Source organism: Geotrypetes seraphini, chromosome 3 (genome assembly GCF_902459505.1).
Source record: "Geotrypetes seraphini chromosome 3, aGeoSer1.1, whole genome shotgun sequence".
In the NCBI taxonomy this organism is placed as follows: domain Eukaryota; kingdom Metazoa; phylum Chordata; class Amphibia; order Gymnophiona; family Dermophiidae; genus Geotrypetes; species Geotrypetes seraphini.
In genome coordinates this window covers 374,455,563-374,477,924 of record NC_047086.1, presented here as the reverse complement: position 1 = coordinate 374,477,924, position 22,362 = coordinate 374,455,563, and the positions used below count along the sequence as shown (strand labels likewise).

The following is a 22,362-nucleotide window of genomic DNA, read 5'->3' as shown; positions in this document are numbered from 1 at the left end:
GCTCCGGACTACTCCCTTTGGCGATGTCGTCTGATCCCGCTTCTGATGTGGGAGCGCAGAGGAGTACAGGACATTTCCTCCCTGCTTGGACGGGCTTTTCAAAGGACCTGGGAACCCTTTTGGAATACGATGACGTCAGCTGCCCGGAGCCGAATATTGAATTGTTAGACTTGATTTCTTTGTATCTTGAGTTTAGTCCCTTGTACTTCTGCCTTGCATAGTTCTTGGTAGATTTTTCGGGCGCCTTTCTGGGTGTGGACTGATGGGAGGACAATTGGGTGGGGGACGGTTGGGTGGGGGGGGGTGGAATTGGAGGCTGGGATGGGTCATACCTGGGGCAAATGTTGAGAGGGTCTTGCTGTATTTTGGGTATCTGCCTTTGCTGTTTTTCTTGATGCTCAATAAAATATATTTGACAATAGCATTGTAAAAATACCCTTGTGAACTTGTGCTTTAATTTTGCCTTGTTTTCAGGGCAATATCTCTCATTTGGGCTATCTTAGATTTTTAAAAAATGTTTTATATCAAAAGAAAGAGTATCTTTTCTTCTACAAAGGACAATATTTATTATTTATTTATTTATTTAGATTTTTATCTCGTCCTCCCAGTAGCTCAGAACGGTCTACAAGTGAACATACACAATGGAGAGTAATTAGACATATAAGAAGTACAATAGGTTTAAATGTTTGGACATACAAGACTGTGTAGTAATTTAAATACAGGGAGTATACAGCAAATTAAGAGTAGAGTTTAAGTATAAGTAGTTTAGTTTAAGTACAAGTTATTTGAGTTTAGATACAATTTGTCAGAGTATAGACTTAAGAGAGGACTATACTGAAATTTAGGGAGAAGATAGACAGGGGAGAGAGGTGGGGCTTAAGGGGGGAGTAGACTGAGGGTGATCTTTAGTTGAAGAGGAGGGTCTTTACCATTTTACGGAATGTTAATAATGAGTTCTGTTGTCTGAGTTGAGGGGGGAGTTGGTTCCAGAGATGTGGAATGAAGTGGTTGTAGGATCGTTTGTGGACAGTTTCTGAGAGGAGGGACCTTCCGGGGGGAGTGCATAGGCGTATCTCCGATTTTGAGCGGAGGGTGCGAGTGGGGGTGTAGATGGGAAGCTTGGATTTTATGTAGGAGGGGGTGGTGGAGTAAATTCTCTTGTGGGCTATTGCCAGGGCCTTGAAAGCACAGCGCTGGCTAATTGGGAGCCAGTGTTCAGCATCTTGCTCCCAAACCTTCTACGCAGTGTTTCTCAACCTTTTCAAGCCAAGTACCCCCTAAACCTAACAAATACCATACGAGTACCCACGGCCAAACTCTGCCCCAGACTCCAGCCCCATAATAATAATACTAATTGTAATGCAATTTCTTCCATCCATTTTTCATAAACACACAATATAATCTTAATACATAATGGTAACCACAAAATTAAAAAACACCCAGAAAGCATACTGTACGCAGAAAAAATGTTAATTATCATTTATATCTGGGGGGTTTTCAAAGATGTCAAAGCAGATAACTTTAAAATATGCAATATCACCTCAGTAATAACTATAGAAAAATAGACAAATATGGTGCAAAATATAGACAGCATATATAAATTATCAAAACTGTCACATTTTGATCACTAAATTGAAAATAAAATCATTTTTCCTACCTTTGTTGTCTGGTGATTTCATGAGTCTCTGGTTGCACTTCTTTCTGACTGTGCATCCAATATTTATTTATTTATTTCTTCACTCAGGCCCAACAGTTATCCCTTTCTATTCCCTCCCTTCCTCCCTCCTCCCTCCCCTCCCTCCTTCCTATGTCCCAAGTTAGTGCCCCCTTCCTCCCTCCCTCCTTCCTATGTCCCACGTTACTGCCCCCTTCCTCCCTCCCTTCTTCCTATGTCCCAAGTTAGTCCCCATTCCTCCCTCCCTCCCCCGAAGCTGTGCCGAAGCCTGCCTACCCCTAAGCCGACACACCGCTGATTCCTCCTCTCCCCCAGTCCATCTCCTCCTGCTGCTGCTTGCCGCCTGCCCGCTCTATTTAATTACCTCCCCACTGCTACCACGACTCCAATGCTGAAATTGCACACCACCGGCCCATGAGCCTCCCCCCACGACATCAATTCATACATCGGAGAGAAGAGTCCGGGCCAGCCAATTGCTGCTTGGCTGGCCCAGACCTTCTTTCCATCAGAATTGACATCAAGGGGAAGGCTTATGGGTCGTGGCGTGCAATTGCTGCACACACCTGGCCCTTTTGGAGTTATGGCAGCAGCGGGGCCGGGAGGTAATCAAATAGAGTGGGCAAGCAGCGGCGGCGGGCAGGAAGCGGTCAGCCCACATACCCCCAACAGGCGGTCTGCATATCCCCTAGAGTACGTGTACTGCAGGTTGAGAAACCCTGTTCTATGGCCTTTAAAACTGCTTGAAACAGAAGCATATTCCGGGATGCACTGCACATTGTGAATATATTTTGTATTACTATTACAGGTTCACACCAAAGGGTAAAGTGGTTGAAACTTGATATACCACTTTTTCTGTGTGGTTACAAACAAAGCAGTTTACATATTTTAGACAGGTACTTATTTTGTATTAGGTGCAATGAAGTGTTAAGTGACTTGCCCAGAGTCAGAAGGAGCTATAGTGAGAATCAAACTCACACCTTCCGGGTGCTGGGGCAGCTGCTCTAACCACTAGGTCACTCCTCTACTCCATTTCTGAGACACTAGGCACACAGGATAAGGTGTTTTATGGCAAACAGATAAGTGGTCCCCTTTTCTTATATAAAATGGATTTATTGAATACATTTGAATAAATGTATGTTTAATAGTGATACAAGTACTTATTTTTAGAGGGAGGTGGGTTTAGATAAGTGATAGAAACATTTTTCTAGATCTCCGGATCTGGAACAACTGTGTGTTGTAGGACACCCTATGTCCTGTTTAAATTATTTACTTATATATTCCCCCCTCTTCACTGTACACATCACTGGATAACAAATTTTTCCAAAGGTTTTGCTTCCTTAAAACAAACTGGTGATTATGATAGACCCCCTTCAAAAATAAATACAAATATAATTTCCAACTGACTGTATCATGTAGGAATTTTGAGAAACATGATGGTATCTTTAATTGACTATAACATTTTTAATGCACAAAGTTTCTGATATGCTTGACAGCAGGGAAAACACTTTTAGCCACGGTAAACTGATTTTCATTTGTACTCAATGTCTGGTGCATCTCACTCATTGTCCAATGATAGCCAGCATTGATGGATTCTTCTTTCCCTGATATCTTTTTTTCCATAGTGGCAATGTCCTGGTGAGACCTTTCACCATGTTCGTCGCTGACTGCACCAAGATTTGCGGGGAAGAAGTCCAAGTGTGAATGTAGAAAGTGCATCTTCAGTGACATGTTGCACTTCATGGTTTTGTATGCTCTAAGAAGTTTGTCAGCCAGTTGAATATAGTTTGGTGCTCTGTAACTGCCAAGAAAATTCTCAACGACATCCTTGAATGCATTCCAGGCAATTTTCTCTGGCCCGGCTAACAGATCTTCAAATCTCTCAGTATTGATGATGTGACTGATCTGTGGACTGACAAAAAATGCCTTTCTTAAAACCTTGGCGTCAGTTATCCTTGGAAACATCTGTGTTAGACAAAGAAAACCTTTGCCTTCCTTGTTCATTGCTTTTTATTTGTAGAGGAGGCAAAGATATCTTTGTCGAGTCAACAAGTAGTTAATGTACCACATTTTTCTGTCCTGGAACCAAATGCTTATGGAGTGGCCAGTTCTTTTGAATGTAATGCAACTCCTTAGTATGGCTGTCCCATTCACAAATAAAACAACAGTACTTGGTATACCCAAGCTGCATTCCAAGTAGCAGAGCTACTACTTTAAGATCACTACCGATGTTCCAGTTGTACTTTGTGTACTGGATATGCTTTAACAGCAGTTCCATGTTTTCATATGTTTCTTTCATGTGTGCAGCATTTCTCTCATGTGTGCAGCATAGTCAAAAGGTATTGACAGGTAGATAATGCCATTGTGTAACAAAATAGCCTTGAGGCTTAACACTGATGAATCAATAAAAAGACGCCACTCCTGTGGGTCATGCATACAACCCAAAGCTGTGAAAAACCCTTCAATGTTAGTGCAACCTCTGCAAAGAAATTTGCTAAATAGCGGCTTCGAGAGCAAACACCATCCCTGCAGTCTTGAACCCAATAATTCTGCTTTTGCTTTTGACTAACCTAAGTCCCCTAACTAGGTCGTTTAATTATGACTGTGTTATAAGATGAGGCTCAGAAGAATGAACCAAAAACTCTGTGAATTGTTTCTGTTGTTGCTCTTATAAGACGAGGCTCACCCGACGTAACCTGTAACATAGAAACATGATGGCAGATAAAGGTCGAATGGCCCATCTAGTCTACCCATCCACAGTAACCATTATCTCTTTCTCTCTCTGAGAGATCCCACGTGCCTGTCTCCACCACCTCTTCTGGGAGACTGTTCAACGCATCTATCACCCTTTGTGTAAAAACGTATTTCCTTAGATTACTCCTGAGCCTATCACTAGAGAATGACACGGGGAAAAAATCTGTCCCCGTCACCGCCCCGTCACCGGCCCACCATCCTCTGCACCGCCCCGTCACCGCCGTTCCCTTCACCACCCCGTCACCGTCACCGCCATCCCTTTCACCGCCCCGTCACCGCCACTGCCATCCCATTCACCGCCCCTGCCATCCCATTCACCGCCCCGTCACCGTCCCCGCTGCATCCATATAAGCCTTAGTACTGTAATATTTAGCTTATTCCTTTCTTATAAATCAAAGTTCCTGCTGCTGAACTAGAGAAAGAGATGTTCAGCTGGCAGGGCTTTGTTTATAAATTTTTATCAACACAACTAATATACTATTTTATCCTAAAGCAAAAAATAAATAAATAAATATAATTTTTTTTTTCTACCTTTGTTGTCTGGTTTCTGCTTTCCACATCTTCTCATTGAATTCCTTCCATCCACTGTGTGTCTTCTCTCTGCGTCTTCCATTTGCTGTTACTGTGCCTCTCCCTTAACCCCCCCCCCCCCCCCCAATTGGTCTAGCACCCATCTTCTTCCCTCCGCTCCCGCATAGTCTGGCATCTGTCTTCTTCCCACTCTGTCTTCCACATTTCCCTTGGGGGTCTGTTCCTCTCCACCCTCCTTCAATGTCTGTTCTATTCCTTTCCACCAACACCCTTCCCTCCCTCCTTTACCATCTGTTCCTTTCTACTACCCTTCAGCTCCTCTCGCGTGGCCTATCTACCTTCCTTCCTCTTATTTTCATGGCACGTTACAATGTAATTTGTGCAAGCCACTGGAGCCTGCAAGCTCGGTCCCTGTCCCATCCCCACAAACCATCTCGCTTCTGTGCTCCTATTTTCTCCATTTCTAATATCTCCCCTATGTATCTGTCATTGCCCCCCCTGTGTCCATATACCATCCCCATGGCATGTCCCCTTTATGTCTCTGTCCCTATGCCCCATGCACATAATTTCCCCTCTTTCTGTTACCTTCCTGTGTCCAGATTTCCCCTATCTTCCTCTTCCATACCAGTGTGTCTCTTCTTTTCAACCCCATCTAGCTTTTTTCCCTCTTTCTTCCCCCCCCCCTGCTTCTAGCATCTGGCTCACCTGCCAGTCCTTCCCTTTCTTTCCTGCTGTGGGTTTTTCTTTCCGACTTCATCCCCTTGGCCCAGAATCCTTTTCCCTTTCACTCCCTCCTTCCAATTTGAGCCGGGAACACTAGCGATCGCATGGTCCCCGCAGCCACTACCTGCCTGCCCAATCGATCCTAGTGTTTAGCCAGCTCTCTCCCTTCTCCTCACCTTAGTTTATAGGTTTTCTTTTTCGGCGACCTGCACGCTTTCCCAAAGAGCCGCGCATGCGCGGCTGCTCTGTGTTCAATCTTCTGCTCTGCTGCAACTTCCTGTTTCCGGTTGCGTCAGAGCAGAAAATCGAAACTGAGCAGCAGCGGGTGCGCGGCTCTCTGATAGCGTGCGGGTCACTGAAAAAGAAAATCTACAAACTAAGGTGAGGAGAAGGGAGAGAGCTGGCTAAACACTAGAATCGATTGGGCAGGCGGGTGTGAGCTGTGGGGACTGCGCGATCCTTCATGCCTCACTGCGGGGACAAGACCATTCACCGCCCCGCGGGCGGTGAATGGCCTTGTCCCCGTCGCTGCAGCGACTGCTAGTTTTCTTCCCCGTTTTTGGCGGGTGACCTGCGGCTAAAATGCGGTGGCCGCGGGTAAACCGCCACCGTGTCATTCTCTACCTATCACCTCTTAACTTCATCCTATGCCCTCTCATTCCACAGCTTCCTTTCAAATGAAAGAGACTCAACTCATGTGCATTTATGCCACGTAGGTATTTAAACGTCTCTATCATATCTCCCCTCTCCTGCCTTTCAAAGGATACAGATTGAGATTTTTAAGTCTGTTCCCATACACTTTATGCTGAAGACCATGCACCATTTTAGTAGCCTTCCTCTGGACCAACTCTATCCTTTTTATATCTTTTTGAAGGTGCGGCCTCCAGAATTCTACATGATATTATAAATGAGGTCTCACCAGAGTCTTATACAGAGGCATCAATACCTCCTTTTTCCTACTGACCATACCTCTCCCTATGCAACCTAGCATCCTTCTAGCTTTTGCACTTCCAGGGCCTTCCAGCTGGGGCACTGAATTTAGTGTGCCGCTGGACGGAAAGTATGCGAGACACTGCTCTACAAGCATACTAAAAATCCTGACATTTTTTGTTATGTTATTTTTTAGGACACATATATACAATGCCCAGTCTCCTCTTAAATGTTGTTGTTGAGGGGGGGGGGGAGTGTGTATACTTGTATGGATGGTTGTGTGTATAGGACTCTGTGAATGTGGTGCTCCTCCCCTAGGGGATGTGACTGGAGGACTGGAGGCATTTGGGGTATTATGAAAAATTAGGTTTCTGGGAAAGTTCATTGGAGAGTTTTCTTCCCTACCTAATGGTGGCATCACACTCTGATATTTTTTGGACTGATATTAGTGCATTATCATGTATTCCATCTTTCAGAAGGAAACCTCTGGACAATGGGGTTGTTATTGATGCAGTTGATATCTTTGTTAGTAGCCTTTACCAAGGCAAGAATGTATTGCAAACTTTTGAGTGGTTTTTTTTTTTTGTTTGAAATTTTCTGCTTTTAGTGCAGCAGAATTGTTTGTACTAGTCTGTGCTTAGTTTTCAGAAACCGATTTTGCCCAATTACTGCATGCATTTGTGTTATCCTGCTTAGCTTATTACAACGCACTACTAGTGGGCTTACCTGTAAAAAACCTTTCCCACCTCCAAAGTGTGCAAAATGCAGCCATCCGACTCCTGAAAAACCTGAGCTTCCGAGCCCACGTCACACCAGCACTAACATCCATGCACTGGTTACCTATCCAAAAATACTGTGCCTTTAACGCCTTGGTCCTAGCCTTCAAGACCTTCCACAAGATGATACCGAACTACATGACATCAAAACTACAAATTTACATCCCAAACAGATCACTGAGATCTCAAGCAGAGAAACGGCTCACATTACCACCTGGCCACTCACTCATAACTGAAACAGCCCGCAAACGCTTTTATTCAGTTTGTACCCAGATTTTGGCACATCATCCCCCACATCCATTAGCTCACTAGACAGCCTATGGACCTTTAGGAAGGCCGTGAAAACCTTCCTCTTCAATAATCCAGCTCCTTAATGACCGACACTACTCATGGAAACTTAACTGCCGATCACCAATCATGCACTCTCTTACAACACTAAGGCCTCCTTTTACTAAGGTGCGTTAGCGTTTTTAGCGCACGCAGGATTTTAGCGCATGCTAAACCCGCGCTACGCTTCTAGAACTAATGCCAGCTCAATGCTGGCGTTAAGGTCTAGTGTGTGCGGCAATTCAGCGTGCACTATACCACGCATTAAAGAACTAAGACACCTTTGTAAAAGGAGCCCTAAAGCTTTAGTACCTTTATGTTCTGTTCTGTTAGTATAGTGAATGCTTCTCTAAAACTATGCTATGTCATGTAATATCTTCTATTAATGCTGCAAATTCTTCTAAGCTAGGTCTGTCAAATATGTCTCTCTTTGTAACCCATTCTGGGCTCCTTTGGGAGGACGGGCTAAATAAATGAATAAATAAATATCAAGTTTTAAGTTTATTAGGTTTTTATATACTGCCTATCAAGGTTTATCTAAGCGGTTTTTTTTTACAATCAGGTACCCAAGCATTTTCCCTATCTGTCCCGGGGGGTTCACAATCTATCTAACGTACCTGGGGCTATGGAGGACTGAGCGACTTGCCCAGGGTCACAAGGAGCAGCGCGGGGTTTGAACCCACAACCCCAGGGTGCTGAGGCTGTAGCTCCAACCAATGCGCCACACACTCCTTGTGTTTTTGACTGTATGCACACTGCTATTTACTCCTGTGATACCTTAATAAAAATTATTGCAAAAAAAAAAAAAAAAAAAAGTAATCCTACAGGTAAACGCCTATTTTGATACTTAAGTAAACGTATAGTGAAAAAAATTAAAAATTTACTCAAGTAAAAGTAAAAAAGTGTCTAAAATAATACTTGTTGAATAAAAAGTAATACTGCAACTACAATGTCTGCTAATCAAGAATTGCTACCAGCTTCAGCTTCATCTCTGCTTTAAAATGACCCAGCTCATCAAACCAGTTCAAAAACACAGACAAACTGCACTGTTCTTATACCAGGTCTGCAGTAGCAAAATCCTGTCCCAGTTTTGCTGTTTCATTTGGTTTACTGAGGAACTATCATTTACAGCTCCCTTCCACTTTTACTTTTTTACCGCAAGCATCAAATGTAACTAGGAAAAAGTAATAAAAATTAGCAAAATGATGACTTCGATAAAAGTCAAAGTACCAAAATGTTATCCTGTTCTTCTTTACAAGTATCAAATGTGTACTTAAGTACAGTAATTACTTACATTCACTAAGTTACTATACAGTACTGTTCAGGATACAGTTGAGAGTAGTAATTTAGTGCACTGCTTTCTCAGAATTGCTGTCTATAACCAGGGCAGGATTAATTTGTTGAGGGCCCCTAGGCACACAAGTACACTGGGCCCCCTGCGCCCAGGCGGAAACAGGAAGCTGTGTCAGAGGGAAGCTTTGGGCAAGCAGCACCACTTGTACAATTACAGTTCCCGTTGCCTTTCTTACCCGCGTTGCTTGCTTGTTTTACTTTCTGTTGATGGGAGGGCTGCATTGCCGATCAGGGAGGGGAGAGGCGGGGGCAGGGGGGGCCCACGTTGCTGATCGATGCTGGAGGGGCCCATCGCCGTTTGGAAAAAAACAATATTGATGCCTTCCTTCATCGGGCCACCCTGATCATTTTGGGCCCTAAGCACGTGCCTACTTGGCCTATTGATTAATCCTGCCCTGTCTATAACTAACTGTTCCCCAGGTTAGCTTGCTGCTTTGAATCAGCAGATCCAGAGAGAGCAAACCACATAGAAAATGCAACGCAACTGCCGCCTCCTGCATCTTATATCCTTATGAAACGCGGAATTTCCACGTCCTCTTCCAGATGCTTGACTCTTGGACGGGAAGGAATAAAATGCGGACCTCGCGGATCTAAAAAGGTCTGTCAGAGTCAGAAACTAGAAGTGGTGCGGACCCAGTGGCGTACAAAGGGGGGGGGGGGCGGTCCGCCCTGGATGCATAGCTTTGGGGGATGCACAGTCGGCCAGGTCCGGGTCCTCCTGCCCTTCCTTTCCCCTGGCCGCGCCACTACAATCCTACATCCCCCCGCCGACAAGAAGTCTTTCCAATGTCAATTCTGATGTCCCCTTTTGATGAAAAAAATAAATGGCCACGTTACCTCTGACTTACTTTCTCTGCAGCAGAGTTGGCAGCCGTGCTGAGGTGCAGGAAGGTCCCGCATTGACTCGTCTGCCGGCTCTGCTCCGGAAGAAGTAAGTTACGTCGGAGGGGGTGGACCCGGCAGACGCAGTCATTGCGGGACTTTGCCACAACTCCCTGCGTCCGCCGTGTCCACCCTCTCCAACGTAACTTACTTTTTCTGGAGCAGAGTCAGCAGACGAGTCATTGCGGGACCTTCCAGCATGCGGCTGCTGAGTCCGCTCCACAGCAAGTACGTCGGAGTGGGGTGGACTGGCAGCTGGCAGCTACAATCATCGTGGGACCTTGCTGCATTTAGGAAGAGAAAGGAGCAGGATTGCTGGAATGGAAGAGTGGTGGAGGGAAAGAAAGGGGGCAGGGTGGTATGAAAGGGTGGTGCTTATAGAACTGATGTACAGAGAAAGGGGAGAGACATAAGGGGGAAGGATATTGGAGGGAGAGAAAGGGGCAGATGCTGATTGAAAGGGGTGGATGGCAAGAGAAAGGGCAGACATTGGATGGTAGTGGGGAGCCTATGCTGGAGAGAAGTGCAGATGGGAGAGATAAGGGAGCAAATGCAGGAAGGAAATGGGAGGAAAGAAAGAGGGGAGCAGACGTTTTGGATGGAAGTGGACAGAGAGAGGAGAAGGTACTAGATGGAAGGGTTGGAGAAAGAGGGTATATGATGGAAGGAGGGGATAAATAAAAGGAGAGCACATGATGGGGAGAAAAGGATTGAGTTAGGGAAATACTGGAGGGTGAGGGAAAGAAGTGGCAAGCTTTAGGTAGACAGTAAAAAAAGACATGATGAGAGGGTAGTAAGAACGTAATCTAGACAGATGCAGAAAATAAATTGAAAGGAAAATGAGGGGAAAAAAGGAAAGGGATTGTGGGAGAGAGATGCCAGACCAATGGGGGTGAAAGGAGAGATGGAAGGGGAGGCGTACAGTTTCTAGAAGGGACATAGGAGAGAAGATGCCATATAGGGGAAGAGAAACGGCAGACAGTGCATGGAAGGAAGAGAGTTACAAGAAGATGAGGAAAGCAGAAACCACAGAAGACAAAGGTAAAAAAAAAATTTCTATTTATTTATTGTTTTAGGAGACATGTGTCACTGTTTCTGTGGTGCACTGTATGCAGAGTCCAGCTTCTTACTGGTTCAATTTAACCTTTGTCTATGTATTTCTATTTTATCCCCCTTTTACAAAACCGTGGATCGTTTTTTAGCACCAGCCGTGGTGGTAGCAGCTCTGATGCTCGGAATTCTATGAGCGTCAGAGCTGTTACCACTATGGCTAAAATCCACACTACAGTTTTGTAAAAGGGGCAGGGGTTAGTATGTGATTACATATTCCATACTAGGCGAAGGTGTTTTCTGTGTTCTGTGTGTTTGAAAGACATGTTTTTTTTGTTAGGATTGACTGCAGGATTGATCTGTACTAGTCTGGCTTGTTTAGTTTTACAATGGGTGTATTGATGTTGTACTGCTCACTGCAGTATGTAAGACTGCCTTTTCCTAGGTACTACATAGTAACATAGTAGATGACGGCAGATAAAGACCCGAATGGTCCATCCAGTCTGCCCAACCTGATTCAATTTAAATTTTTAATTTTTTCTTCTTAGCTATTTCTGGGCAAGAATCCAAAGCTCTACCCGGTACTGTGCTTGGGTTCCAACTGCCAAAATCTCTGTTAAGACTTACTCCAGCCCATCTACACCCTGCCCATCCTCCACCAAACGGCCATACACAGACACAGACCGTGCAAGTCTGCCCAGTAACTGGCCTAGTTCAATATTTAATATTATTTTCTGATTCTAAATCTTCTGTGTTCATCCCACGCTTCTTTGAACTCAGTCACAGTTTTACTCTCCACCACCTCTCTCGGGAGCGCATTCCAGGCATCCACTACCCTCTCCGTAAAGTAGAATTTCCTAACATTGCCCCTGAATCTACCACCCCTCAACCTCAAATTATGTCCTCTGGTTTTACCATTTTCCTTTCTCTGGAAAAGATTTTGTTCTACGTTAATACCCTTTAAGTATTTGAACGTCTGAATCATATCTCCCCTGTCTCTCCTTTCTTCTAGGGTATACATATTCAGGGCTTCCAGTCTCTCCTCATACGTCTTCTGGCGCAAGCCTCCTATCATTTTCGTCGCCCTCCTCTGAACCGCCTCAAGTCTTCTTACGTCTTTCGCCAGATACGGTCTCCAAAACTGAACACAATACTCCAAATGGGGCCTCACCAATGACCTGTACAGGGGCATCAACACCTTCTTCCTTCTACTGACTACGCCTCTCTTTATACAGCCCAGAATCCTTCTGGCAGCAGCCACTGCCTTGTCACACTGTTTTTTCGCCTTTAGATCTTCGGACACTATCACCCCAAGGTCCCTCTCCCCGTCCGTGCATATCAGCTTCTCTCCTCCCAGCATATACGGTTCCTTCCTATTATTAATCCCCAAATGCATTACTCTGCATTTCTTTGCATTGAATTTTAGTTGCCAGGCATTAGACCATTCCTCTAACTTTTGCAGATCCTTTTTCATATTTTCCACTCCCTCTTCGGTGTCTACTCTGTTAGAAATCTTGTGTGACATGTGGCTTGTTACTAAAAATCAAGTTTTTTGTACAGATGGGGGGGGGGGGGGGGGGGGGTGTCAAAAAATGATGGGCCCCGGGTGTCACATATGCTAGGTATGCCACTGCGCGGACCTCAGATTTTTAAGGACGTGCGGTTTTACCCCTTCCTCTCTTAGACAGAGACGAGCAAAGACGTCTCATAAAAAAAAACCCAAACAAACAACCGGTGCCACAGTAGGAGGGGAGCTCGAAATTATGGGGCGTGGTCGTGAAAATACAGGAGTCGAGCAGAAACGGTGGTTTTCCGCCTTAAGTTTATGAGCCGTTCTTTATGTTGCTACAGAACGACAGAGAGCTGCGCCCGAGAAGTTCGCACTTGGCCGCTCCCGCGGTGGTTTGACCTCTGTGGCGTCCCGTCCCCCAGACGCAGGCGCGTTGATGCATGAGAGTGCCGGTCCGCCGCCTCCTCCTCCTCTTCTGCCTCATAATGGTTTCTAGAGCCTTGTCCAATGTGGCTAGACCTAAACTGAAGTCGGTGGATTATGAAGTTTTTGGCCGTGTTCAGGGTAGGTAGGGGGGGGGGGGTTGTTGTTTTAAGGAGAGCTAAGATCACACACACCCTCCACCACATGTCACTTACTGAGGAGGGGGTGGTGGTGTATGGAAAGTCTGGTGGTTCAGGTGCATGATACGTCAAATTCAGTGGTTTACAAATGATAAAAGCTATATCGTTTATGAGGCTTTGTTTACCGCCTTTTTGAAGGAGGTCACTAGAGCCGGTGTAGAGCAAGAATGCCTGCTTAAATCTTGCTAAAACATTGGCGCGTTATTTTGCCTTTCTTGGACAGATATTTTTAGGCGCTCCCGAAACCCATGAGTACTATAATAACACTGGCAGAGAACGCCTTGCAGCTGTCAGCCCTGTGCTACCTAAGCAGTTTATAAATGATCATCCAAATTCATTTTGGCTTCTGGAGGGCAAATAGAGCAACAATTCTAAGCTGCACCTGTCAAAAAGTTGTTTTTTAACCAGCACTGCTACAGTTTTAATCGGGGAACTAATATACCATACATAACTAAAATCACATTACAGTAAAATAAGTCATAAAAATAAGTATTCCTGGTTGATACCAATAACCAGAAAGAAATGTGTTGCTTGATGTAGTAGCTTTTTACATGTGGGGGTTTTGTACTTCCAAAACAACTTTTTCACTGATCAGTTCTGGAGAAAATGTTCTGGAGAAGAGGGGCAGGCAGAGAGGATAGTAAATGTGTGGAATAGTCTCCCTGTAGAGGTGGTGGAGACAAACACTGTGTCTGAATGGGCCAGAAATGGGGGACTCCTTTTATATTCGGGTCAGCGCCCACCTGCCTCCCTCCCGGACTTCTTTCAGGCCTCTGCTGGCCTGCCGTATGACCTGATGATCCAATCAAGTAAAGCAACCAGGGTATTGCAACTCAGAAGTGGGAGATCAGTAAAATATACTCAATATATATAAATGTAGACTAACTCCTATACAGTCAAGATAATTTTTTTACCTCCCTGCTGCCTCCCCCTGCATACCTTTATGAATCTCTGGTGGTTCAGCGGTGTACCGGGCAGGAGTTATCTTTCCGCGCTCCTGCTCCACACTGAGCCCCTCTGAATGGCTGCTGCGAGTTCTTTCAGTCCAGTGGTGTATTGGGCAGAAGTGAGCTTTTTGCTCTCCTGCCTGGTGCTGAGCCGCTCGCTGAATGGCTGCCATCAGTTCTTGCGGGACTCGTGAGAACTGGTGGCAGCCATTCAAGGAGTGACTCAGGGCCAGGGAGGAGCACAAAAAGCTCACTCGTGCCTGGTATACTGCTGGGCCATAAGAATTCGAGGCAACCATTCAGGAAGGGGCTCTGCGCGGGTCAGGAGTGCAGAAAGCTCGCTCCTGTCCAGTATACCGCTGGACCACCAGTGATTCAAAAAGGTATGTGGGAGGGAGGTAAAAAATTGTCAGTCGATAGGGACAGGAGGCGGGAGTGATCCCTCCTGTCCTGGCTTATCGGTGGAGGCCTGCAGGACATCGGGAGAGAGGGGAGACATGGTACGAGACAGGGAGGTGGGACAGGGTGCAGAGCCTGGCAGGGAGGGAGTGAGGGAGGCTGGGTGCAGATCCTGGCAAGGCACATGAATATTAAACCCCCTCGCCCCAGTTTATATTTGAGTCAACCTTTTTTCCTCCTTTTTTGGGGGAAATAGGGTACCTCAACTTATATTTGGATCATCTTATATTCGAGTATATACAGTATGTGTATAGCCCTTGATGGAAACTGCTCCAACTTTGTTGGTGGGCTGAGAACTTCATGGTGGCCCCTTGTAGTGGATGCTGTGGATGGGCAGACTGGATGGGCCATTTGGCCTTTATCTGCCATCATATTCCTATGTTTATAATCAAATCTCACGAGTAACACAAATACTTGTAGCAAAGGAAGACGAATGAGGTACACCAAAATGATACACTTTATTGAAGGGACTTGACACGGTCATGTTTCAGCAATGATGCCTGTATCAGGAGCCCATCAACCTTGGTGGCAATGATGTAAGGTCAAGGCAATCTTTGCTGGCCATCTGGTACTTAAGACTAAAAACAACTTCAGACAGCAGAGTCATCACCAAAACAAGGCCTTGTTAAGTCTCTTCAATAAAGTGCATTTTTCTAACTTTTGGCACTTATTTTGGTTTACCTCATTCCTCCTTTGCTATCTGGAGAGGAGGGGGTTATATCAGCCAACTGCAATGGTATTACCTCTTCCTTACCTGAATCTGGGTGACAGTATTATATGCTTATAAGAATAATTCTCAACCAATAAAATATATCACTCAGAGGAATATATTTTATGTTTAAATGATTTTTATTATTCCAGCAGTAAGAAGCAAATACAAACAGTAGTACCATTCAGGAAATAACATTTTCAACAACATAATCAGTTCCCCTCCCATCCCCCCTCCCCTCCCCAAGAATCCAAGGCCAGTCCAACAGCTGAGAGTGGGATTAAAATCTTAAAGATTCAAAAGTCTACTGTGAGCACGCGGTGTGAGGTCCTGCCAGAAGTGCTCTCACACCTGACAAAATTTGCGACCCGGGCCAAGAGTCAAGTCTCCCACCATGCGTCTCTCCAGTGTTGCGTACACTATCATTAGGGATCTCCATTGTGCATATGACGGGGGATCACGGGAGAGCCAGTTGGTGAGGATGGCTTTTTTTCCCATCAAAAGGGCTCTGGAGATAAATGCTGACATTCCCCTGGGTTTGGGCGAGGCTATATTATAAAATCCAAATAACGCCCTCGGTTGCGGAAGCCATCTTCGTCCCCAAAGCGATGTGGTATATAGGCCAAGATGTCTCCAAAACTGTTGGATTGCGGGGTAGGCCCAAAACATGTGACTCAAATATGCGTGAGCCTGATTGCATTTCGGGCAAGAATGTGACGCAGTAATCCCCATCCGGGCTGCACGTTCCGGTGGAATGTAAAGTCTAAGAACAATTTTCAATTGTATTTCCCAGTGAGTAATATTGGGTGACACCTTCTGAATGTTCTTCAGGACCCGTTGTAACTGTTGAGCAGTCAACTGGCAATGCAAATCCTCTGCCCACGTTGTCGCTAATATATCCAGATTCGTACTTGGTTGGCAATCCCGGATCCCCACAATATGAAATCGTAGAGGAATCCTCTGTTGGGCTGAAAGGCTGAAGAGTTCCGAAAGCGCCTCCCTGCAGACTTCAGTAAGGGCAGCCACTGGGAGGGACTGAACATAGTGACGGATCTGGTAATAGGCGAAGAGATCATTGGGAGGAATATATTTTATAAAGCAGTATTAATTTGGGGAAAGCCTTGCCTTTTTTCAAAGTAGAGAATGATTTTCCCCGTCCCCGCAGAAACTTAATTTCCATGTCCTGTCCCCACAAGTTTTGTCCCTGTCCCATTCCTGCAAGCTCTGCCTTAACTGCACAAGCCTCAAACACTTATAATTTTAAAGTGTTTGAGGCTTGTGCTGATGAGGATGGAGCTTGTAGAAATGGGGCAGGGACAGGAAAAGAACTCGACAGAATTGGAAAATGAGTTCCCAAGGGGACAAAGAAAAATTTGTCCCTGTGTCATTCTCTATTTCAAAGCTTAGATCTGTATAATATATGTTAAAGAGCAGAAACTTAGAGCATGTGAAGACAAAACTGGAAATTTATTCTTACAGAGCAGATTTATTTATAAGATCAGGCAGGTAGAACAGTATATTCAGTTACAAATTCAGGGATCTTTAAACAAGGGAAAATGTGCCACAAGATAAAATATTGCTAGAGAAGCAGAATGATTAAATTTAGCTGGGTTTAGATTCAAACGGTTTTATTGATGCAAACATCATCAAATACAACAAATATAACATCAAGGCACTGATTGATTACAAGAATAATGCATCAATCAAATATAATAAAATAATATACATAATAAAATAAACATATTCCATTTTCAATAAACCCCCAATTTTATCTATATGTGACTATGGGTTTGAACCTTTCAATAACCTCTACCACCCCTCTCCTCACCCTCCCCACCCCACCCAATGGTACTCTCTACCCTACCTTATCAAAACATACCAGTATTATTTTCATTTAATTAAAAAAAAGCCCAATTAAGAGACCCAACTTAGAACCGCACTACAACCCTTAGGATGTAAATCTTGCAAATATGAATCCCAGGTTTGTAGAAACAACATCTTTCGCTTTCTAGTAAATCCAGCATCTCAAATGGCCAACTGATGTAATTGGTTTCGCCAATGCCAAAACCACGGAGGGTCAGGGATCGTCCAATATTGAAGTATACATTTTCTAGCCAATAGACTCATTTTCCTACACAGCGCCTTATGTCCCTTAGGCAAATGGCCAAAAGCTTCTGTCAAATCCAAAATAAAGAGGGAAGGAGAACAGCGCAAAGGTCTTCCAATTATCTTTGACATATAATTTATTATTCGCTTCCAAAAGTGCTGAATTATGGGACAAAACCAAAATGCATGACCTAAAGTATGACCCTCCCTCCCACATTTATGACATAATGGTGTAGGAAGACTTCTACTATAAAACAATTGTGTACGCGTATAATAGGCACGTAATGTAACCCTATAATATGTTTCTCTTAACCATGTACATGACGTCACCCTAGTTGTCGCTCTTAAAGTATGGGCAACGGTCACCTGACGCTATGAGCGAGTGAGGACGTGTTCCCGCTCAGCTCCAAGACCCCGTCTCTACCCTCGCGTTCGCCGCCGACATTCGGACCGCACACGGACATAAATTGCCTAGCAACGGGCGCCGGATTGCATGGAACGTTATTTAACACGTTCCCAAGAAGCGGCGCGCATGAAACCAGTGCGCAAAGACAAGGAGCGTGCGAGCCCCAGGGCGGGCAAGATGGCGGCCGCATCCGGAACGGTGGTCACAGAATTTTCGGCAGGGGCATTACTGGAACTAAAGGCGGCGGTGGCACAGGTCCTGGCTCCCCAGATGGAAGCGCTAACATCCCAAATGACTAGACTCGAGCAACTAATGTCTGACACGACGGCCAGAACGTCTGAATTAGAGCACCGAGTCTCAGCAGCAGAAGACACCCTAAACTCACATGAACTGGATCTCTCGACCCTGCAAGAAACGGTTCACCTACAAGCAGCTAAAATAGATGATTTGGAGAACCGTTCGCGCAGAGGAAATCTGCGTTTTATGGGTGTGCCTGAAACAATACCGGATAACCAACTAACTGCTGAGCTGGAAGGCTGGCTGGAGCTGGAATTTCCAGACACTGAATCCCTGGGCCCACTGTGCCTAGAACGGGCACACCGCCTTGGCCCACGGCCGACCAAGGATTCGAGGCCTAGGGTGGTGATCGTAAAAATCCTCAACTACAGACACAAACTGGAGATCCTGCGACAGTATCGAGCTAAACGTGACACCGTGAAGTTTAGAGGTTCTGCAATCCGAATAAGCCAGGATTATTCAGCAGCTCTCACTGAACGCAGGAAAGCCTTCTACCCACTGTGTTCTAAGCTGGAAGAAAACAAGTACCGTTTTCAATTCATCTATCCAGCGGTCCTAAAGATACACCATGAGGGCTCATGGCACGTGTTCACCGAGGCTTTGGCAGCTGCAGACTATATAAACAAGGCAATTCCACCAACATCCGAGCCGACATAGGCACAGACGAAGAGGTGGCGTGATTCGCACCGGAAAGCAGAACCTGCTATCGTAATGTTGAATACTACTGAACTGTTATTAGTCTGAAATGATGGGGGCACTGTTGATTTCTTGTTTACAGGGGTGGGGGTGGGGTCTTGTGAGGCGCCATTCTCGGACCTACCACATATTCCTTCGGGGATATGGTATTCGGGATTTCTGGGGGTAAGGGGGGGAGGGTGATGGAGTGTGGGGAACAGCCTACTGATTGGTTATTGGGGATGTTGCTTATTCATATCTGCCTGTTTACTAGTTGCTACGGGGACATAATGGTTCACCTGGGTGAGGCTGGGCACCTGGGTGTTGATCACTTGCGGCTGGACGGTTCAGGCTGTTGGTGCTTTGACCCTGGGTGACCACTCTCTCCGAATCCTGTCATGGAATGTGTCTGGGATCACATCACCAATTAAGCGTACGAAGCTCTTGAGACAGATAAAACATCATAGGGCTGACTTAGCATGCCTCCAGGAGACTAAATTGACCCGGGAAGAACACCAAAAACTGCAAAGGGGATGGGTGGGATCAGTTTATTCAGCCTCCTCTTCTGGGAAAAGAGCCGGGATATGTCTGCTAATACGCAAGGGATTACACTGTTCAGTGACGTCACTTGCTGAAGATCTTGAGGGTAGATATTTACTCTTAAAGATATCTATGCAGGGCACAGATTTCCGGCTGCTGATTGTATATGGGCCAAACACGTATTCACAAGTATTTTTTGATAAATTGGTATCCCTGGGCTTGCAAGACACCACCCTGCCTTTGATAATAGCTGGGGACCTTAATCAAGTGCTAGATACTTCCTTAGATCGTTCCGGTCCCCAAACGTTGACGGTGCCAAACTTAAACAAAGGTATCCCCTTTCTCTGTCAATCATTGGGTTTGGTAGATCCATGGAGACTTCTCCACTCAACAGAACGAGATTACACACACCAATCTCGGGCACACGGATCATTCTCACGTATAGACTACACGCTAGTTTAGGAATCCTGGTTTGGTCGAGTCACAGAATCTACTATAGGCCCTATGGAGGTATCGGACCATTGTCCTGTTTGGGTAGACCTGGCTTGGGGACAGCCTCCTCAGGGAGCCTGCCGGTGGAGATTCCCATCCTATCTTCAAGAGGACCCAGACTTTGGGGCTTACCTCCGAACACGTTGGGAGGATTTCTTAATAAATAACGCACAACATCGTACCGAACCGGGCCTATTTTGGGAAACCGCAAAGTCAGTTCTCAGGGGGGAGATCATTGCCTACGTTGTGGCAAGAAATAAACGCATAGCGGCCAGTATTATAAGCTTGGAAAGAAAATGCACAGCCTTGAAGGCGGACTTTATAAATACACCAACCACTGCTTTGAGGGAAGAACTTCATGTAGCACAAGTAGCTCTCAATACATTAATACATGACCGTACCAAACGCTCTATAATTTACCGCAAATATAAATTCCACAGGTACGGAAACAAACCAGGCCGGATGTTAGCATCAATAACTAAGAACTGGCAGGACTCCAGATATATTCCAAAAATTAAACATGGACCCACTACCTATCACACCGCACCAAAAGACATTGCGGACGCATTCTACCAGCACTTCTCGACATTCTACGCGAATCCCAAACCATACTCAGGCCCTGATGTTTTAGATTATCTAACTGATGCTGGCCTGCCTAATTTCACTGAACACCAACGGGAAACTCTGAACAGACCCCTGCAAGGCCAAGAGATACAAAAAGCCATTAAGACCTTGCGTTCCTGCACTGCCCCGGGCCCTGACGGGTTTTCGGCAGAATTTTATAAGATGATGTCACCCCAGCTCTGTGAGCCATTGATGTCTTACTATGAGGAGGTGACGGAGACTGGAGCTTTCCCGGCCTACGCTAATTCAGCCACTATTACACTGATCCCCAAACCGAATAAACCTAGGGAGGAGGTTGACTCCTACAGACCTATATCCCTACTTAACGTGGACATAAAAATTCTATCCCGTTTGTTGGCAAACCGTCTGACTCCGCTTTTATCACACATTATATCATCTGCACAGGTGGGCTTTGTTCAGGGTCGCCACTCTGTCCTCAACGTGAGACGCACTCTTTTGGCTATGGCTAGGGCGCAAGAATCGCGCGTTGGGGGCATTTTGGTGAGCCTGGATGCGGCCAAAGCATTCGATCAGGTCCTGTGGCCCTACTTGTTTTCGGTTCTTGAATATGTAGGTATAGGCGGGCATTTTCTAGCCGCACTGCGAGCACTGTACACATCCCCCACAGCATCCATACTGGTAAACGGAATCCATACACCATCCTTTGAGGTAGGCAGGGGGGCACGCCAGGGTTGCCCATTGTCACCATTACTATTCATACTATATCTGGAACCCCTCCTCAGAACAATACAAAAAGATGATGTTTTAGTAGGATTAATGGAGGGAACATCCCAATTACGGGTATTAGCATTTGCTGACGATATTTTGCTAACCCTGGCTTGCCCCCAGCAATCCTTGACTAGAGCCCTCGAGCTGTTGGATGAGTTCCATTTATTCTCTGGCCTAATCCTAAACAAACAAAAATCCTTAGTCATGCCTTTGCAGGATGATGTCCGAACCTTCTGGCAAGGGCCTTTCAATTGGAATGGGCCACGAAATCTTTACGTTACCAGGGGATATGGATCCCACAAGACTTAACTCAATTATACAAACTCAATGTTCTCCCCCGTCTTCAACAAACGGGACGGAGACTTCGAGCCTGGCGCTCTTACCCTTTATCTTTATTAGGACGAATAGCCCTGTATAATATGATGATCATCCCCCAATGGCTGTATTTATTACAGACCTTACCCTTGCTGTTACAACACCGTCATCTTAGTGTTCTTCACAAGTCATTAAATGGGTATCTGTGGGGCGGCAGGCGTTCGCGTATACCACTCCGTACACTATTTCTACCCGTATCTCAGGGAGGCTTAGGACTCTTACATCTGGGGAGAATGAATATGGCATGCCAGCTTCGACATCTAAATGATTGGCTATGTGGGACTTCCCATTTTTCGGTGGCCGAGGTCGAATGCCTAGCATTTACCCCCTATCATTGCAGCTACTTGATACATGTTCCCACACTGCCTCCGCGTACACAACATTATGGGGATATTTTACTGGGTCCGTTGAGGAAAACCTGGAAGAAACTGTGCAAACAACTGCACATTAGACCGGAAGTGACACCTTATTTACCAATACATGGCAACGTTGCTTATGCTCCTGGAATAGGTCTCAAGGCCCCTACTAGGTGGGCTCGAGGGGGAGTGTTTTATCTGTCTCAGATTTTAAACGCGGATGGGACCCTCTATTCATTTCAGAAATTGTTAGATACTAAAATCCTTTCTGCTAATGACTGGCTGAGTTATGGGCAACTGTCTCACTATGTGAATTCCTTACCTAGACAGGCTTTGTTGGACATTGTTCAAGATACGTTATCTGAGGCCCTCTGCTTAACAGCTCAAGACCCCACCCCACTCAGTGTTTACCATCGCTATTTGCAGGGGTTGGCTGGAGACCTGGACTACAGAACCTTGGCTGAATCCTGGTCCTTGGACCTACAAACCACAATTACAGAGTCCATGATAAAGAGG

At 45.5% G+C, this 22,362-nt stretch overlaps 1 protein-coding gene across 2 annotated transcripts in view; it reads left to right on the top strand.

The window, feature by feature from the left end:
• The first annotated feature begins 12,770 nt into the window (after window positions 1-12,770).
• The window catches only part of ACYP2 (acylphosphatase 2), a 182,931-nt gene continuing 173,339 nt past the window's right edge, over window positions 12,771-22,362 (top strand). The window contains exon 1 of one of the 2 annotated variants that reach the window (XM_033939916.1): window positions 12,771-13,072. In XM_033939916.1, the coding sequence (XP_033795807.1) occupies window positions 12,949-13,072 (124 nt within the window). In that variant the 5' untranslated portion in view covers window positions 12,771-12,948. The remainder of the gene's footprint in view (window positions 13,073-22,362) is intronic. The other variant, XM_033939917.1, reaches the window with a different exon arrangement.